The sequence below is a fragment of the Takifugu flavidus genome, chromosome 17 (assembly GCF_003711565.1).
Source record: "Takifugu flavidus isolate HTHZ2018 chromosome 17, ASM371156v2, whole genome shotgun sequence".
NCBI classification, from domain to species: domain Eukaryota; kingdom Metazoa; phylum Chordata; class Actinopteri; order Tetraodontiformes; family Tetraodontidae; genus Takifugu; species Takifugu flavidus.
Window position 1 is genome coordinate 8,461,699 of NC_079536.1, and position 20,925 is coordinate 8,482,623.

Consider the following 20,925-nt stretch of genomic DNA (forward strand, 5'->3'; position numbering starts at 1 on the left):
ACCCTAACCTGACTTTTGGAGATGCCATCAGTGACTAATGCTGATGTCCATGTTCCATCAAAAAGCCCTAATTAAACTGATAAAATCAAGTAAAGAACTAATTTATACTTTGATTTATTTTTCAACCAGGCGGGGAAGAGCTCAGCTCTCAGATATTTAACAGTCTATAGTCAACTTGTTCAATGCTGACTTTCAGAAGTCTCTATATATGAATCCATAGGTGTATGTTTGTCTCCTTTATGTTAGGGAGAGGTGGAACGGGGACAAACCCATGTCTGTAAAACATCTTGTAAATTGCAGCACGCTGATGGAGAATCCAGATAAACTGATGTTTTGTGCAGACGTTTTCTAGCACTCCACAGTCAGTCCTGGCAGCACAGATGAAAGGTCAAAGGTCAAACTCGCCGGTCAACTGCTAAAAAGCTTTTGGTATGTTGCCCCTACAGAGCAGAGACACATTTACATCTAGCCACGTGTTTTACATTCACTCTGCTACTTCACAGCAGGCCTTCTCATACACTCTCATCACTTGCTGGACATTCTTTTTCCTCCCCTCGCTCTCCTAATCTGTTCAAAGACCAAGAGCTACCCTCCCCCTCTGTGATCCCTCCACTCTTTCCATCATCCAGCATTCTCACTCCAGACATTCATGATCCAGAATGCTGCAGAAGAAAGTGCCAGCAGTGGTGAAAGCCTGCAGCAGAGCGTGCATGACTTCAACACCATGGCGTCAATGAGAAGAGGGACAGCTTGCATGATAGCAAGTGCAGTGTAGCCAAATGCAACACTGATGGGACAGCAAGCATGCGCATGCTGGAAAAAGTGCACAGTTTTGCCTCCAGTATGAGATTGAAAGAAAGGTCAAAGTACTAAATACTGATGAGGGAAATTGACAATGGGACATTATGTTATCAAAAAAAACATTACACTGAAATTATAGTTTAGTTTCTATTTGAGAGACATCTAATTTATTTTTTACATTACTAATGTTGTTTTAAGTTGATAAAACACATATTTAGTGTCAACTCAATTAAAGGAATTTAAATTGGATGCATGAGTTTTCCTCTAAAAATGTTAAATTAATAAAAACACATGGAGCTACAAATAGCTGTAAGGAAGAAGTTGTATAATATATTCTGTTCTGCTTTATAAGTACTGATTTTGCTCTCAATGAGGCAGATATCATCAAATTGGCCATTCACTAAGCTGATAAGACAGACAGGTGAGCTGTGAGCAGAAGAGTGAGCATACGGAAATAATCTGTCCCTGCTTCTGGAGAACAGTCAATTGGGACGTCCAGCATGAAGCTTTCCACCACTATATTGTTCTTTCGATGATTCAAACTGCAGCTGACTGCAGCCTTTTATCTGGGCAATTATGTCAGGCTAAAATCACAATTTGTCTTTAAAAAGTCAGATGTTTTTAAATGTTTCATTTCACTTTGATTCTACTGCTGCAACATGCATAATGTTTTTATTATTAAAAAAGTGGCTGGAGCAGTTTTGGGGTCAACATTGGTATTATCTTAATGTCATTAAAAAACTGAAAGAAAGGGATAATCTATCTAATCTTTTAATGTTGTATCTCTCGCCATCCTATTTAGATAGAATAGTGAGAGATACCAGTTAATAAATAACAAGCATTGATTATTCATGTTTGTTACTCACTGTTTGTAAAAATAAACATTATATAACTGAATAAAATGTAAAAACATTTGGCAGAGCTGAATTCATTATTCTGACACATCCACAGGTCACATTGAGAAAAGAACAAGCGGGAGGACGGGAAACAGCAAACTGGAGGAGCCCAACGTGTCAGTCTAACAGCCTGTTAGGGAGCGGAGGGGGGCCATCGGACCCCAGGACGCACCGCTGTTAGTTGGTGGATACAGACGGGAACAGACGAGGATGGTTATGGACACAATGAGGGAGTTTATAAAAAGGTCACTGCTTTGATTGGCATTATGGAGCGGCGGGGTGGGTTGAAGGAAGCTGTACTTAGAGACACATATAATCCATATGAATCGATCCTCAACGGAAAAGTGGTGAAGGCAGGCGCAGTCTTGCTGCTATGACTGCTATGAGAGACAGAGAGAGAGCTTGGTGACCCAGAATGGTGTGAAATATATTTTCGTTAATACCAAGACACTGTGGATGGGAAAATGACCTCCAGGCAAAGTCTTACACAAGTTCAGTATGTTTACGTTCCTGTTCTGTAGAAGTTGAGCTGATCTTATTGTTCTGAGCAGGATCGTGGCTTTAAAGACGTTCTATTAATACGGACTCATCTTATGGACCTTTCATGCATATTTAGATCGCCTGCAGGAAATTTCTGCATTTCTCCGATAGCGGCAGGTATTTATGTAACCTTTCACCAGTCCTAGGCGTGTTGGATGTAGGCATTAGTGTCTGTAAGTGTTTTGCTATTGGAATGAGGCCAAATGCTGTGACCTCAGGGGCCACATCCTCCACACTCTCCTCTGCATTTCACCAGAGGAACGATAACCACAAAGCGGGCCAGCAAAGTCAACTGTTTCACACTCACTAATTAGGCAATCAGACGATGGCCGTTTCCCAACGAAGCCTCTGGCTGCCCTCAACTAGCTGCAGCCTAATTAGCCACATGACACCCACCAAGCAGCAAGAAGGAACCCTGGAGCAGCAAGCTCCAACCAATACCACTGTCTTTAATACACCAGGAACAGGAATCAAGCTTGAAAATCTTATTTTTCAGTTTGAAGAAAGATCAATGAGAAACCAGAGGACAGAAATGATACCAAATACATAAACATGGAACACGCATTAACCACATGGCTCCAAAACTATCATTATTGTGTCAAATTCTTGTCTGGAGCTTTTTAAATGCAATTTCTCTGGCTTGAATCAGTAAGATTACCTGATTCGATTCTGGGAATTATCATAAAGGTGTGTGTATGTTTAGGGGGGAGAAATAATAAAGTTTAAAAAATTGAGTACTTGGTTTATTAGCATCTTTATTCCTGCAGTTTATGGGGGTAAACAGTTCACTTCTCCTGGTGTCGAAGTATTGGGTTGTAAACAGGCTGCGGCTTTCTCACATTATGCAAACATTTAGCCTGAATTAGCTCCATATACTTGACGACATTTGCCGACGTCCCAGCGGGACGATTGTGCTGAAGGCAAATGTGACTGGATCTTGTCATCTAGTAAAATAAACACTGGTACCCCGCAAACAACCCTTGGCCAACTCAGTCTGGCAGTCAGACGGGGCGTGGGAGATGGACGATGATAAATCTCTGATTCTTGGCACACAAATCACAAACAGAACACACACAAACAAAGCTATCTTTGTGGGGACATAGCAGGGCTTTTTACAGACTAATTTTTTGTTGCCTAACCCTAATCTGTGACCCCAACTGGGACATCAAATGTTACACCTAAGAACCAACCTCTGCTGTTTGTGTCAGAATATTAGATATCAACAGCACATATACAGACACGCAACAGATGCAGACGGACATTTGTCTTACTTATCCTGTCCTCCCTGTTTACAGAGGGGTGTGTTTCTCTGTGTCATCAGCGGGTCCATGCTGACGGAGACAGATGGAAGGACAGAGAGGGGACTGGCTCACCAACACGAGTGGAGAAATCTCCCTCTGCTCTTTAGCTTCCTATTGAATAATGTCAACAGCCGCTGTTGGCCTCTGGTTTTGGTCTTTTTGCATCATTCTCTCTTTGCACATGATTATCCTTTTCATATTAGCTAATCGCTAAAAGCAGAACTAGTTTCTGACTACAGGTGATTGGATATCAGAGGTGAAGTTAAACACCTCTGCTCTATTTTTAACCTTATAGAATACATAGCGCTTAAAAATCAGTTATTAAAAGCACTTTCAAGGCAAGATCATCACATGCTGCAGTTCATATTATATATTTTGCAGAGAGTGTATTTTGTATGAACATATGTGCATGTGTACAGATTGATTTTTAGACTTTTTTTTTACATTTAAATGGGGCCATGAGACACCAAGGGGACATTTGGGTTATATTTTAATATCATAAATCCAAACTAACATCTCAGGGCAAACAAAAGTGCAACCAGGGATCGTATGTTGATGTTGGTGTTGAGCCTTCTAACCATCAGCACTTTTATCACCCTTTAGCACTCGCTTCAGTAACCTCTGGGTGCATCGAACGGATATCAAAGTGATCTGCTCCACTTGAGGTCAGCAAAATTGTTGAAGATGCCGAGGAGGAGAATATATGAGCCTCATCTCATGGAGCAAGGACCTCAGTAATGGCTTAAATGGGTCACATGGGAGACAGGCCCAGGGAAACAATGAAATAAATGGCTGTACAGTTGATGGATTTCATCTAATTTAAAACATTACCGTACATTTAAAAACAATAATTTAAAATGACGGTAGTCAGACTGATTGAAATGGAATGATTATGCTGGCTCACTTATCAGTAATTTTTGTTCGCTACAATAATAATAATAATAATTAGTAGTAGTAGTAGTAGTAGTATTAGCAGTAGTATTAGCAGCCGCAGCAGCAGTAGTAGTAGTAGTAGTAGTAGCAGCAGTAGTAGCAGCAGTAGTAGCAGCAGCAGCAGTAGTAGCAGCAGCAGCAGTAGTAGTAGCAGTAGTAGCAGCAGCAGCAGTAGTAGTAGCAGTAGCAGTAGTAGCAGCAGGAGTACTAGTAGTAGTAGCAGCAGCAGCAGCTGTAGAAGTAGTATTAGTAGTAGAAGTAGTACTAGCAGCAGCAGTAATGGTATTAGGAGCAGTAATAGCAGCAGCAGCAGCAGTAGCAGTAGTAGTTATCGTAACAACAGCAGCAGTAGTAGCAGCAGCAGCAGTAGTAGCAGAAGCAGTAGTAGTAGCTGTAGAAGTAGCATTAGTAGTAGAAGTAGTATTAACAGCAGCAGTAGTAGTAACAGTAGTAGTAGTTGTAGAAGTAGTATAAGTAGTACTAGCAGCAGCAGTAATGGCAGCAGCAGTAATAGCAGCAGCAGCAGTAGCAGCAATAGTAGCTGTAGAAGTAGTATTAGTAGCAGAAGTAGTAGTAGCTGTAGAAGTAGTATTAGTAGTAGTAGTAGCAGTAGAAGTGTAAGTAGTAGCAGAAGTAGTAGCACCAGCAGCAGTTGTAGAAGTAGCAGTAGTAGCAGCAGTAGTAACTGTAGAAGTAGTAGTAGTAGTAGTAGCAGCAGCAGTAGTAGTAATGGTAGCAGCATCAGTAATAGTAGTAGCAGAAGTAATAGTAGCAGCAGCATTAGAAGCAGCAGCAGCAGTAGTAGCAGTAATAGTAGCAGCAGTAGTAGCAGTAATAGTAGCAGCAGTAGTAGTAGCTGTATAAGTAGTAGTAGTAGCAGTAGCAGTAGTTGTAGTAGCTGTAGATGTAGTGGGTTGTAGGAGAAGTAGTAGCAGCAGTAGTAGTAGTACGTAATGGTAGCAGAAGCAGCAATAGCAGGAGTGGCAGCAGGAGCAGGAGCAGCAGCAGTGTTTGTAGCAGCAGTAGCAGGGGGAGCAGCAGCAGTAGTAGTAGTAGCAGCAGTATTAGTAGTAGCAGTAGTAGTAGTTGCAGTAGCACTATTATTAAAAAAAACAACCAAGACGTTGCTGTCACCCTGGAAGCATTAAACTTAGCTAAACAAACTAAAGACAGTGCTTCCATCATGTGCGTCCATCAGGCCTCAATCTCATCCAGTTCAACACTTCATGTAGCACCTCATGTGTTACCACATGGCCATGGCAACGAGCATATACTGCATCTGGCTTCACTTCAGTAGGAACAGCTTCATTTACCAGACCTATATGGACAAATGCTCCGTTAAGCCCTGAATACTCACACAGAACAGTCTGGAAGAACAGCTTTAGTTAAAGCTACGGTTGTCAGCACTGCAAACAGAGGAAAGATTACATTTTTCAGCACTGTGTCATCAGTTATATTTTAATAAGAAATGCAACCTCTGAACAGTAATATTGGTATTACCATTGTTGCCCCCCCCCCAAAGTTGTGTAATAATTCTACATAACCTATGCTATTCTAATCCAGTGAAGTAAATGTACAGTGAAGTAAGAATCAGTTAAAACTCCCAATCTAACATGAAGTGCTGAATATTATACTTTTATGTCAGGAACCAGATAAGAAGCTGTGACACTTTTATACTTGAATGTTATTGTCCTTTCACACTGGAGCTGAACAAAGACCTTCAGATTCTGTCAATGTCAGGTGCAGCCTCGCAGAGTTTACACACATTGTGTGAGCAGGGAAAGTTCAAAACCTCATCAATCTGAGCATTTGTGTTCAAAGGGTGGATCTTTGCCACAGTTACGCTCTGACAGCAAATGCAGCATGACAAGACAAAACCAGCCTGTGTGTTGTGGGATATGGAGTTGGTGTGGAAAGGGATTAGTGTGCAAAGGGGAGATTAGAAGATGCAGGTTTAGCCTACACTCATCCTGTCTCCTCCTCCTTGTTTGTCCTTGTCCATCTTTGAGTTTGTTTTAATGTCTTTGTCCTTCAAATGAGCTTGTGGTCTGATTTCTGTTTCAATATTTATTTTTTGCAGCTAAGGATTTATTTACATGATGTGTTGAGTAGTGTGTGTGTGTGTGTGTGTGTGTGTGTGTGTGTGTGTGTGTGTGTGTGCAGCAGAGACGAAAGTGTTTATGTCTATAGGTATTGAGGTAGTGACACCAGCTGGGAGAACCTGCTTCAGTCTGCAGACACTCCAATATTAAAGTTCTCAGGATACTTTGAAGAAAATCGACAATATCAGTGTGATAGTGATGAAGTGAGATTAGAAGATTTACTTTTTGTTCCAAAACCACTTATCCTTCTGGGTGCACTCGCTCTGTAACACCACAAATGGAAACACATCTGCTGCTTTGTTGCGTCTTGAATCGGCACTTTCCGGCCTGAAACGGTACAACCTGAAATGGACAGCATCACCGAACAACTGCTGCCCATCTCAACAGAACGGGGAAATAGGGAGGGTACGAAGGGGGAGATGGGGTGGGGTCTCCTTTAGTGATGTTGGTTGCATTGATTGTCTCTAACGAGATATCCTGTGGCATGAACTGCCAACAACTCCCTCCACCTGCTCACCCCCAACGTGGAGACTTAATTATATCACGCAATTTTAAGCAAATTAAATTAAACAGTAGCCCTCATTCAGGCGGTAAATCGTGACTAAATGAGGTGAGCGGTTCCATACTGAAGCACTGGCTGTAGCCTCATTTAAAGCGGTGAAAAATGGTTGGGGAGGTACAACGAGACAAAGGCCTGGAGGAATGCGCAGACATGACAGAGTGAGCAAGCGAGAGACAGAGAGGAGGGCAGAGAGAGAGATATGTCCATATACTGCAGCGCTTCAGCAGCACAGCCAAAGTGGGTTACTGACATTAGCATTTTCAGCTAATTGTTATTCATTTACTTTACTTCTATTTCCCGGAACATTATATCTGCAAAATCAAGACGTGTGTAACAGATTTCCCTGCACGATCATGCGAGTACTAGTAGTTGTTTGGGGCTGCAATACTGTAAAAATGCATGTAAAAACCCAAATAATATCTCAACCATACAGCAAGTCCACACATTCTTCCATCCTTTATCTTATAAGATCACTGGTATATTCTGGTATATTCTGGTATATTCTTCTGATTCTGATTCTGATTATATTAATGATAATATCCCTTACAGCACACACTGTGGCTTGTGCTAGCTGTGCAATTAAGAAAATATTGATTCTTTTTGAGTGATATTTCTCAAGCCTTAAAGGAGGCTCTTGGTTTGACATGTGAGGAACGTGCAATGAGTGTGCCGTAATCTTATTTCTATAGTGAAGCAAAGAGTTCATTGTGGCAGCACATCAGACAGTTGGATCAGCCTGAGGGAAGGAGGAGCGCTCAAGAGGAGGGGAGAAAGCAAATGAGGGATGAAGTTAAGGGAGTGGAGGGAACATTATTATTCATCCAGCATCCCAAGGATTCTATCATCTCTGGACATTACAGAGAAAGCCAGAGTACAAAGCAAAGTTTAATGAAAGACGTCAACTCATCCGCCGTTGGCGAATCTCACGTCTTCTGCCATCCTGGGTCACATGCCAGTTGCCGGCGGACCTGAAGATCTTGATAGCTCACATCTGTGGTGACCAGCTGCCTCTGCTGAGGCTTTAGAGGGCACAGACAGTCGAAGTAGATATTTAAATTTTTGCTTTGATTCAATCAGTATTTGGTTACTAATCTCTAGGTCATTGTCTTTGTAAATGTTTCCAGATGGATTAGGAGCTGCGTCCCCAACTGAACCATAAATGACTTAAGTTCTTTTCTGGCACAGATTCATCAGTGGCGCATCGAAGAGTAGCTGTACATAAATCCTTCAAAATCTCACTGAATGGGGGATATATTTGGTTTATTCACCACAGTGAACTTTGAATTCCTGTCACTCTTTCTGGGGGGGGACGATAAGCAACGTTGACACACGAGAAGGAATAAATCAGCCGAGCGCATTTGAGGTTTTTTCTTATCATTTTAGTGAGTAGCACAGCCAATGTTATTCATCTATTACTCGCACCGCGATGTGCCTCCACCTCTCTTACACGAAAATAATTAATTCTGCATAATCTTTACATACCAGGTTGTCACTTAAAGCAACAGCTAATGGATCTAGCACATACTTTATCACTAGTGGTGTTTATTGCTTAATATTATATATGAGGAACTTAATGCAATTTATGTATATAATATAGCTTTATATCCCTCAAATGTGACTGACGTTTTTCATCAAAGCATATTTTTACATTTTAAAACATTTAATTAAATCTAAAACCCCAATTTTCAGAAAAAGGGCAATGGAATCGATTTTGTCACCGGCTAAATGTCTGACCACTTAAACTATTTAGAATTTTCTTCCATTTTGGTCTTAAAAAACAGATAATTTAGTTTAAGTGTTTAATTTAATTTAAAAATGCTGCTGACAGACAATTTTACAAGCATTTTTTACCAGATGAAAGCTTATTGCTTCAGACAGAATAAAATTCTACGTTGGGTGCCCATCTTAGGTCTTTGGAAATCAGACAGCAGCATAAAAAAATGTTTTTTTCAAATTATGAGAAAATGTTTTGTTTCAAAGCTGTATGTGTTTTAGGTTGTTGACAATCATCATTGTCCAGTCTGTGGACCAGTTTGTTGGTCTAATCCCTCTAACGCACAAAAAAAAACAAGCTTTAGCTTCTGCTCTGATCCACAAGGCAACTTTCAGAGTAAACCGGTTTAGAAATCATGAGTTTTACAGTCACCTGAGCCGTCGGCCACAAATGACCCCGTTCCTGTGGAGCGTCACAGCTCGGGCCATCGCCTGATAAACAGCAGCTCTGTGCTGGTTTAGAGCTACAGGGTTCACCAGGACTGAATCAAAATAACCAGCGCTGATGAAGCTTTCCACCTATGTATGTCTGCAGTTGTGCCCCTGTGGGCAGAAGGTGCAAATCACCAGGAGTCATAATAGACCGGTGGCTCTGGTGTTAGCTGGCTTGGGCAGGAGACAAGGCCATGGCAGAGTGACAGCGAAGAGAATGATGTGCCGGCTGAGTTAAATCAGTTCTTGAGCCGTATGGCTGAGCTTGCAATGGGAAATATGACTGCAAACATCAACTAATGTTGCCCAGAATGATTCAATTCATGCTGATAGCACAGCCTTATGAGGGACGTGAGGGGAGTCGTGCATTATTCATCTGCTGACGTCCAATGGCTGTTTTTGACATCTGATTAGAAAAAACTGAAAATATGAAATTGTGTGACTCATTTTTTCATCCATCTACTGGAAAAGTGTAATTACTGAGTGATGGTTATGTGCCTCTGCTCATAATGGTGCTCATCATGGATTTACAGTTAATGCTGTAACAGGAAGGAAGCTTTGGCACTTGAAGATAAATTCCACAGACCAAACAAGTTTGTTCCCTGCACATGTTTGAGTTATTGCCTTCAAAAGAAGGGTAACTTGATGGTTCATGTGATTATGTATCTCTCTCTGTGATTGTGATGCACATCCATCTGTGTGTTTGTCAACTTGTGCGTTTTTTGTGACATGGACATCTTCAAACATCCACTTCTGAGCTTTAAAAGGCAGCAGCCCAGACAAAAGGCTGCAGACTGGCTGCAGTTTTGTGTCGGCTACTTGACGGTATCTGTGCTCTCACAGGTTAACATATAATACCCTGCAGAAGTACTTCATTCTGGGTATGTGCATTTAAATTCCACGTACTTAACCCACCATGCAGCGGTCACAACCCTTTGAAAGCAACTTAATGACAAAATATGTGAAATGTGTTGTCTGAGGCTTTCTGGTATAGAATCCTATGTGTGTTGTTGTGAACATGTCCGGTACAGTACAGAAGGAACGATAATCTTCTTTTAGCTATATGGATGAAATTATAGAGCAATAAAGTGGTAAGAACCGCCTGCCACTTTAGTATATTGCTATTTCCACAAACACTCATTAAGAACAGTTAGAACTCTATCTCTCTCTTTATGGGTATGACTCCAAAACATGTGGGAGAAGGTCCCCCCCCGCCCAGAGTCCTCATCAGAAATCATTGATGTGTGGTGGGTGTGAGCGGGGGTGCTGTTAATTCCACCAGACTGCAAGTGGTCACGCTTGTCCACTTGCTCAGGAGTGAGAGCTGCTGTATTTGGTACATTTGCTTGCATGAGTGAGCGCAGGCATGTGTGTGTCCTTTTGTGTATGAGTTTAAAGACCAGCCAGGTGTTGTGACAAAGCTGCCGAGTCATTGTCAAATGACCATCTGCCATCAGCACGCTCCCATATTAATTGACACAACCTGAACCAGTTGGCCAATCACAGGCCACGGCCTCAGCTCCAGCTGCTCGTGAACGTAATTATTAACCAACATCCATGCGCACGGTGCATAACACGTCCACACTCCCAAAGCTACGTATGAGTGGGTGACTTTAGCCTCCAGGCATTGTCGATGATTGCAAATCTGCTCTCCCTCCAAGGGATCACATTTGCGAGCAGCACGGCAGCGTCACCAGGAATGCTGATGGACAGCCGGCGCATGAGATTGCGACCATTTAGAGGTCTGCTGCTTTATTACATCCATTTTGCATCCAAGTTTCAGCAAAATTCATGCAAAAAACCCCAACTCACTTCTGAAAGCACATGTTGCTGCTGGGTTCTCTTTTGTAACATTGCTTAATTATGATTTCTAACATTACAAGCTTATTGTTATATCTGGGAATGCATTCTTTCAAAGATGGCACAGCCACAGGCAATCTCTCTCTAAACTAAACTACCATACAATAGTAGAATAATGCTGTTTTAAAAATGATGCTTTGGGCTCCTCTGAGTGCTCCTGCAAGCTGTAAATCAGTGCCTCAAATGACACGGCTCCATCCACAGAGAGCGTTGCTCATGCTAAAACCAGAGTTAAGCTTTTCTAATGCGCTAATGAAAAGTGCTGTATTTATATGTGGCGGGAGCAAATGTTGTGACATCAGGTCCATCTGTCAATCTGCTCAACCCTCTGACAACAACGTTGGTGAGCTGCAGGCAATGGCCAAGGAGAGACCTGATCATCCATTCAAACCTCGCCTCTTTTTTCTGACAACCAATCTTTCCTCCTCTCCCCTTTCTGTCCCCCTGCAGCTTGTATACTTGCGGATGGAGGATCTACCTCGATGGGATGTGCAGCAGAAATCGATGAGATACAAAAAAAGATATATTGGGGTGATGGGAGAGAAGGAAAGGAAGCAGACATTTTCAGGCAGCCATGCTCTGGTTTGCAATTCTGCCCCAAATCACACCTGTAGAGTTTTTAAGATGTAGAAGCACAATCCGAGAGAAGGTGATCTATAGGTGATCATCTATAGATGATCTATAACAGTCATATGCACACACCATGTATACTGATTTATAATTCAAGTCAGTTTTGCTGTAAATCCATCCCAGGGAATCTTTTACACACTACAGCATCCTTAATGCCCAGACGGAGCTTAAAATTCATCGATCGTGAGTCGGAGGACCAGGACAATTCCCAAGGCCTTGGACGGGCGTCTCTAAATGCCACTGTAAATACACACGGTCCAAACACAAACACACACACACGTTCAAACACGAGCAGCATATTTCAGCAGATACCTCGGCTCATGTTTTCTTCTTTCATAAATCAACAGAGAATGCATGGAAAAGGGGATGCAGGAAAGGAATCGTGCACAAATTCAAAAAATCCTAATCGCCCTGGAGCTACATGTGTAAATAAATATTTATCATCCTGATAAATTTACAGCCACAACATTTAGAAATGAATCACCATTTTCTTCAAAGCAGACTTAATATAAACCACATTGATTTGCCCCCATCCTTCTACTTCTTCTGCGATGAACCCATCCACACCCCACTGTCCAAGTGCAGCTTTTAGGAAAATACAGCTGATAAAGCTAAAATTTAAATTCTCGAGAAATTTATATAAATCAGATGCGTGAAACATCAATCACACAAAACTGTGCGATTTTCACAGCCCTCACTTCATCTAAGTGTCTTTTGCTCCCCCCTTCTTATTGCCACCCCCCTTCTGTCCCTCCCTATAAATGCCCCCTATTCATTTTGCCTCTGTTCCAATTTCCCCCGACGTGCTGCCGGTTTCCAATTCATCAGCCCGTAGCTTCTCTCCCGTCTCTATTCCCCATTCATTTCTCTGTCATTACTACTAACTCCCCCCTCCCAACTCTGGCGCCGGAGTGGGTACCAATGTGTTTTAAAACACTAACCTGCCCTTCTGGCATGCCGAGCAGAGCCAGGCTTTCTCCCTCTTGTTGTAGCTGCAGCAGGTCTTGCAGACGTTGTACTGGCAATCCAGGCACAGGCGCTTGGGGTTGAGCAGGAAGGTGAAGGGCGAGCAGCAGCGGATGCAGCAGTGATCGTTGAAGCGGAGCTGCTTGGAGAGGATGGAGCATCTGCTGCACTCCTCCGCGAGCTCCTGCTTCATCTCACTGCAAGAGAGGGAGGGAGAGAGAGAGAGAGAGGGAGAGAGAGGTGGAAAGAGAGGGAGAAGTGAGGGGGAGGGGGAAGGAGTAAGCTTCTGATAAAGGTGGATGGAAACAGCAGAGGACGGCGATGCAGAATAATTGGAAATGGGGGCATTAAAAATTAAACGGAGGTTTATTTGAACCAAAAGCAGAGGGCAGGTGGGGTTTTGTTCTTGCGGCAAAGTGTCCGTTTGCTCTTCGTCTTGCGCTCCCTTACTCTGATTCTGTGAAATTTACGTGATAGCTGACATTTCCATTTGGGAGGACCTGCCATGCCTTTTCCCACCTCAGTCAGAACACAATTGGGGAGAGGCTCCTTGCAAGTAAAAAAGAAAAAAAAGAGACAACAAGCTGAGCAGCCCTGCGACTTATTAATTAATTTAATTTGGATGAGGAGACTTCGATCCTTGACTGCAGCACGTTACAAAGAGTAACTGAAGAACTGAGGGGCTGCCTGAAAATACATGTGCAGCATTTATGATATTTGGGGACATAAACCAGCACTGTGGATGTATGAAAAGATAATCAGTGATTCATGAGGAAAGCTGCTTTGCCTGGACTGGTCACATAACTTATGCACACAAGGGGTTTTCCTCCCCAGGATTTGTGCTGACAGAGCAACAAATTATGTAATCTTTTCCATTTATATTATAATCCTTTATCCCAATTATATGACAAATCATATATCAGCAGCAGCATGAAGACATGTAGCTGGGTTTTAAACACAGGACAGAGGTTCAAGGTGTTGCTTCTGAGAAGGTGCATCCTGTGAGTTGAGCTCCAATAGTGAGGTAAAATATTTAAGTGGTGCTCTGGACAAGACACAGCCCTGTCACAGCATCCTCGTTCTTCCACATGTCATGGACTGTATGACAGATGCAGTTATCAAGAAAACACACTGATCTGACTTGTGATGGATGCAGGCACTGCACCCAAACTAAACCATCCAAGCCACAAGAGGAAAAATTAAAGTAAAAATGTACAGCTGAAGGCAGCATGTTGTGAATTTTTTTGTGTGTAGAGTGTCTCGGGTCTGTGGAGCCAGTGGGGGCTTCCCTGAGTTATTAAGGCTGCTCCTCCAGCACATCTTCTGCTGCCTCCCTGATTGCATTTCACATGCATCATTTCATGCAGCATATCAAGGGAGTGAACAAACTATTGTATATTCGGATTCACGTGGGGGTGGGTGGATGAGAATACCATCAGGCATATTTATTAAGACGATCAAAGCTGGTTTTATATTTTGCATGCAGAAGGTTTCAGCTGCAGAGAAAAGACGGTGTCCTCAATCTGATGAAAAGATTTAAACAACAAAGGAACAGGAAGGAGTCCGTTATCCTCTACCATCACTGTACGCATCCGCAGGGCAGGCTGAGGTTACATCGAGGCAAGATGAGTGAAATAATATCACATCCTTCATTTTTGCTTAAGCGCAGGCTCCACTCCAGCCCTCTGGGAGGCATTTAACCACAGCCGTTACCGCAGCCGCCTGATTAAACCACCAGGCAAATATACATGCCAGACGTCCTTTTACATTAACTCTTGTGTCTTCTAATCAGAAGTGAAACCTTCGTGTGCTCGGGCCCAAACAGGAAATCACTTGGGTCGTCGGGCTCCAACTCTGAGCAATTATGTCAGAAAAATATAAGCGTGAGGATCAACTGGGCTGGATGGTCATGCTTTTGAGCACCGAATATTTGCATGAGCGCAGACCTGCCCACCCGTTTGTTTAAGCAGATAAATGACCGTTAGATAGCTGCAGGTTGGGTCTCAGGTTCAAGTGAGGAACATATTTCTCATTAGCTCCACCCTTGAATGGACATAATCCTCTCAGAGAGAAGAAGGATGAGAACCAGGCATGGGAAAAGCTGAATTCATGATGGCCTTTGATTGAAGGCGAGCCGGGAGAAAACTGTAGCACAGGTGGGTAAAATGTGAAGATGTTGAAAAAATGAATACATCAACCCAATATTCTCTCACTATGAAGAGACCTCTTTAAAAGAAATGCAGCAAAATTATTCCAGACAGGAGGAATAAAAGTGTAAAAGTTTCTCTCTTATTGAGGTTATGAACATCACATCACAACATCGTGGAGTTTGTTGACAAGAAAACTTTGGATGCAGAAAGTTCATAAGAGTCAAATGATGATTATGCAAACAGTTAATGTGTCAAGGGCACCGTGGGATTAGAATGGGAGCGGGGCTGAATATCAATTCCTTTTATAATTTCAAATCAGGGCAGCAGATGTGATTTTAATTATACACAGGGTGTTTCTGACAGCCTGCCACTACTGGCAAATATCATTTACACTGGAGATCCTTCCCCTCTTATCTCTCATTTCTCATCAGACTCTGCTCCGATTAACATACTTTCAGTTTCACACCAAAAACCAACATATGCCTCTGTTCAGTGTGCTCAAATCAATGGAAAACACAGCTGAAAAGAGGTTTTGAAGGCTGTCCTTTCCAAGCACAGTGAATAGGGTAAATAATTATTAATTCAATAGTAAGAAGCCATTAAAATCTGAAATGACCTACATCAATTTTTAATACTAACTAGTCTTGCAGATAAAAATCTAAAAATACTCTCCTTGTTCAAGTAAATAGAAATTAAATGCTACACATTTATGGATAAATGCAAGATATAAACAACAATAAACACAATGTGGACAGAGACGGTAAAGTCCTGCAGGAAGCACTAGCAACAGCATCAACCATTCACATTCCCAGAGCGCGGACTGACCCGACAGAGTCCACATGTGTTTTTATTGATCAGTTTTAATGTCCATTTTCACTTTTCACATCTACAATAACTATTTGTAAAAAAAAAAGAATTGCATAAAAAGGATCAGCATGCATTAGTTAACAGGTCCAAGGACTTGGACATTCAGAGGTAGTGACAGTGGAGGAAGTGACGTTGCTGCATAAAACACATCAACTTTAATTTGAAATGAGACCAGAGGAAGATTCCCTTCAGCTCTTTCTGTGTCTTGTTTGTGTCTCTTGATTAAAGTGGATGTTGCATGAACATAGATGCATTCTTATAGTATTTTACTGTGTATATGTTTATATGAAAAGAAAAAAATCCTGAAATACTGCAAACAGAAATGTTTCAGGGCACTATCAACTGTATAAGTGGGAATGTCCACCTTGTCAACATGGCAAGTCAGCATCAACACTGTCCTGCTAATACTCCAGAGCTAAGGCTCTTCTATAAAATGAAGTGACCATCAACCTCCTGTACAGAGTCTGTGTATAGCAGAGAGCATCACTGTCTAAGTACACATTAATCCAAATTGGTGTCTAATTAACTTTAGAAATAATAATAATGACTTAGAACTAAAAAGGTAGTAAGATGTTAAGAAGACATTTCCCTTCAGTAGGTAGTTTATTAATTGAGCAGGAGGACACCGATTCCCTGTTTTTCATAGTGATCAAATGAAAAACATAAAAATATCCTAAAACTGCAAAAAAGTTATATGTTTGATTATCAAGGCACCAAATGTCATCTCAATACTCATCAAGCTCTGAAAAGAAGAGAAACAAGTTCTCTGGAAGCAAGAGTGGTGAGAAAAGACCCGTAAAGGGCAGAAACCTTGGGCAGATCCTGCCTTCATGCATACAGAGATTAGAGGGAACAGAAAGAGGGAGGGAAAGTCCAGCAGCAGGGATCATGAAGCTCCACCCTTCTCTGTCACATGATGGCAGCTGGAGCCTTACACCCAGGTGTGACTGAACTGAGCTGGTGTTAACGTTAATAATCTATGCATGCTGACAGAGTTGATATTCATTTGTTACATCTGCTCAGGTTTTACTGCAAAAGAGGAGAAAATAAGATGATGTGGGACGAGTTCGATTAAAATACACTTTCGACGGTAGTGGAAATATCAGAATGAACATTCTCGCCATTAAATCTTTGATCCAGATTTGAGGTTTGTCTTCACTTCTCCTACTATTCCTACGCTCCCTGACAACTGCCATTTTATCCCTGGAGAATTCACATCTCCTTGATTCCTTTTAAACCAAAGCTGCCGTCAATCCGCGCCTGAAAGTGTGTGAAATTGTGCGTTTCATAACCCAGTGATGGCGGAGTCACCCGCTGATTTCTGCTCGGATTCTTCTTCTCCCTGTGGACCCTGAGCCGTAGCGAAGCCTCAGGGTGACTCCTCTCTAAAACAACTTTGCCTTCCGCCCATTATCCAACTGGCCAGTAATGAGCCCTCATTCTGGGAACAATCCAAGTTAAATGTGTGCTGCGCTGATAATGTTTCCAATCAGACAGGCCAGTTTGGCAAGTGTGTGAGCGATACAGATAATTTAGAGGTGGATCCATTCTTTTTTTTGCCAGAACTGCTTAATGACTTGTGTGCAGGTATGCTTTTGCGACAAATTCCAGGTTCCCTGCACTTTATCCACAATTGCAGCATCTTTTTCCTTAAATTCTGAGGTGCCATTATCCTTTCCTCTCCTCCCACCAGCCGCTATAAGATAAGCGGAGTTGCTTAAAGCTGCAATAATGGACGTGACACTTAATGAGCTTCATTCTCACAGGAAAATCCTTCAAGCCCAATGACTGCCGCTTATGTGTCAGCCACACCAGGAGGGGGGAATGGGGGAAGCACGGCTGCAGCCAGCAATAATGCCCACTGAATGAGGTTGATTCTGCCTCTAGCTACAGAGAAGGTTGACTCAGTTTATACCATCATTTATCAACTCCAGTTGATGATGTATTTTTACAGAAAATGCCTGCGAGCCTTCACCTTATACATAAGGGCTGTGACTGGAGCGTAAAAAAAACTGCTGAAAATGCCCACGTGCCACCGCTGCATGTTAACAGCGAGCTTATGAGAATAGCCACCAGGGAGCAAGTGGCTATTTCCGTAGCAACAAAAACAGAGTTCCAGAAGAGCTTCATTCACCGAATTCCCATGTGAGGCGAGAGAGGAGCTGTGCGCAGCGAGAATGGATAAGGAACATGGAGCGGTGAGATAATTAAGGTCTGAGCTCGTTGAGGACTGGAAGGAGTTATTTTTGGAAGATGCTGAAACTAATAATGGGGGGTGGGGGTGTGTTTCTGACATAACCGAGTCCGGATAACCATGCAGCCATCAGATTTAAATTAGACTGACAGCCGCAGCCCACCTGCTGTAGCTCACTGTATGTGTGTGTGTTTGTGTGTGTGGGTTCATGACATCTTTGACACTTTCTCACATTACAGCGCATGCACACGTCTGCAGGGTGACTGATGATGGTGCGACACCAACCACCATGCATCAGTTTCAGGTCCAGGGAAAGCTATTTCTCAGATGTGATTTAGAGAGAGAGAGATTTTTTTGGATTTTTCAAAACTCAATTTGTCATTACAAAAAACAAGAACATGATTCAAGCAAACAGAGAACATCATTCATATGAGGAGGCCTCCAAAGACCAGTTCCTCCTCCTCCTCCAGACATAGTTCATCTTCAGCGTGCGGCGCTGTCGGCCGGGTCGACTTGCCGGCGAGCCTCCACGTTATTCGGGCACGACCGGATCACATAGCCCTCCTCCCCACAACCAAAACACTTAAGAGAATCAGTGGTAACATAAACAGTATAATCAAATTCTTCAACTCTGAAGCGAAGAGCCAATTTGAGCTCTTCCTTACTGTCATTGAGGACCATGGACACCTGTCGTCTAAAGGACACGACATGTCTCATCGGGGACACCACGCGTCTGTGTCGGCTGAGCTCCCGCAGCAATAAGTCGTTCTTAAAGAACGGAGAGACGTTTGATACAATCACCTTTTTAACCGGGTTTGACAGGGGAAACACCGGCGTCAATTCATCATTAATGACCACCCCAGCCACCACCAGTTCATCGGCCTTTTCAGTGCTGTCCACAAACACCACCACCGCGCTGTTCATCCTGGAAACGGACTTCACGCTTCCGTGCCCCACAATCTCTCCCACAGCCAGAACGCACTCTTCCACGGACACACCGGTCGGTGGAGAGAGTTTGACGGCGTGTGTGTGGGTGAGTTTCTCCAACCTAGAGACTCCCGGCGCCACCGCCATGACCGGCATGGCGACCGTGGCCGCCAAAGAATTGCACCACAGACAGTGAATAAACGACCAAAATTACAGTAAAGTGCTCCCCCAATGTGATTAAACACCACCCAGTGTGACAATAAAGATCAGAATTTAGAAAAAGTTTGGAAAAAAACACTTATACTTCTCATTCACTCCCTCAGCCAACACACTCACCACGCTCAGAGAGAGAGAGAAAGCTGTAATGAATGTGCACGAAAGGCTATTGATTGCAGCACGAGTAAGGTCTGTAACTGCATTGGCGAGAGAGGAAGCAGCAAGTCAGTGCTAAATGCTTTCTGTGAGAGCTGCTCAGGCTGTGAGCAGGTCCAATCACAACACACTGGCAGATGAGTGGTTTAAAAGAACGCCCAAGAAAAGGAAACAAGATGACGGCTCTTTAATAGGCAAATTTACCAAATGAATAGGCGCTCATTGGAGCATCTGTGCTTAGCTTTATTTGCTAAGAAATCACCATCAGTAACACAGCAGTGGGCCTGGTGACCCTCCCAGTAGACAGTAGTCATGATGGGTAATGACTGAATCTACATACGACAGTTACATTAGGGTTTTTTGCTTTACTCCTCTTTGGCTTCTCTGTGATGAAAGAGTCAGTTTTGAATGTTCTGGCACAGGTAAACATCCAACGTTCATACCCACTTTGAAGCCAAGCAGCAAATGTAAAGCTATACATCCAAATAAGAACCCAGATAAAAGGTTCTGGGGTTAGAGTGCCCACCAGTTAGTGCCATCCCTGGGACTGTGCTGCCTGACTGCTGTCACAACTAGCTTTTATTAGAAACTATGTTTAGATGACGTTTGGCTGCTGTAACAACTGTTGATAATCACTCATTCTAAAACATCCCAGGCTTCTATCTGCATCCACACATTCAAATCAATCATCTTACTACGCTAAACATTCACTGAACCACAGAAAGAGCGTGAGAATAACCAGCTGCCGCCACCTGTGAAAGAACAGACGAAACGAGAGATAACTGCATTTTGTCCTTTCAACACACTCCTATGGCACTACGGGCTATGATGGAAGACCTTTGCTTTTGACACATATACACAATAATATTGTTTTCTCTCATGATATCGGCACAGGTTTCACCATAAGGAGTCCGGCCTATGCTGCAACTTCAATCCACACACATTCATCTCCAAAAGGGATGTAATTTCCTGAGGTGTTCCCTCCGATTAAAGTCGCTCTTTCTTTTCCCTTTTCTTCTTCCCTTTGGCTGTGATTGAAGCAAGGGTGTAATCTCACAGTTATACAAAAAAAGCTGCCGTTTCCTCCAAACCAGAATACTCATAGGAGTCAGGTGTCTGGGATTCAGACTACAAAGAGAAAAAGGTATTATGTGGACACAATTGCATTAGGATGTCCTTCCATCCGTCAGGAAGATGAGTGAGAGTTATCACAGCTGGACAGGTGAGGCAGATGTTTGTGACTATAGTGGTACATGAAAGCAGACAGAATGTGTTTTCCACCAGGATTTGATTCATTTCACCAAAATTCAGCTGCACAGAGAAGAGACTGAGGAGGGAGAGAGATAAATGCCACTTTCTGGTGTGCATGTCACATTTTTGGGACACTCGTGAACACAGGGTGCCCTCACTCACCAGGAGGAATTAAAAGATTGCTCCATTACCTGAGAACCAGAGTGTTTCTCATTACATAATCATCAGGTTACTGGGAACAATGGTAATATCACCAGTGTGGATTAGAAGTGTAGACTGTAATAACCAAGTTGGAGAGTCTGCTACAGAGAATTTGATGTGTTTTTATTTAGCTGGGATTTCTGGGTAACTGCAGTCAATTTAAAGAA

General features: G+C 42.7%; 1 protein-coding gene across 3 annotated transcripts in view; it reads right to left on the reverse strand.

Annotated features, from left to right (window-relative positions):
* Positions 1-20,925, reverse strand: part of myripb (myosin VIIA and Rab interacting protein b) — a 55,978-nt gene that overhangs the window by 18,060 nt on the left and 16,993 nt on the right. For 2 of the 3 annotated variants that reach the window (XM_057013305.1, XM_057013304.1), the window contains exon 3: positions 12,772-12,993. The exons of the other annotated variant lie outside the window; for it this stretch is intronic. In XM_057013305.1, coding sequence (XP_056869285.1) covers positions 12,772-12,993 — 222 coding nt within the window. The remainder of the gene's footprint in view (positions 1-12,771; positions 12,994-20,925) is intronic. 3 annotated transcript variants of the gene reach the window in all.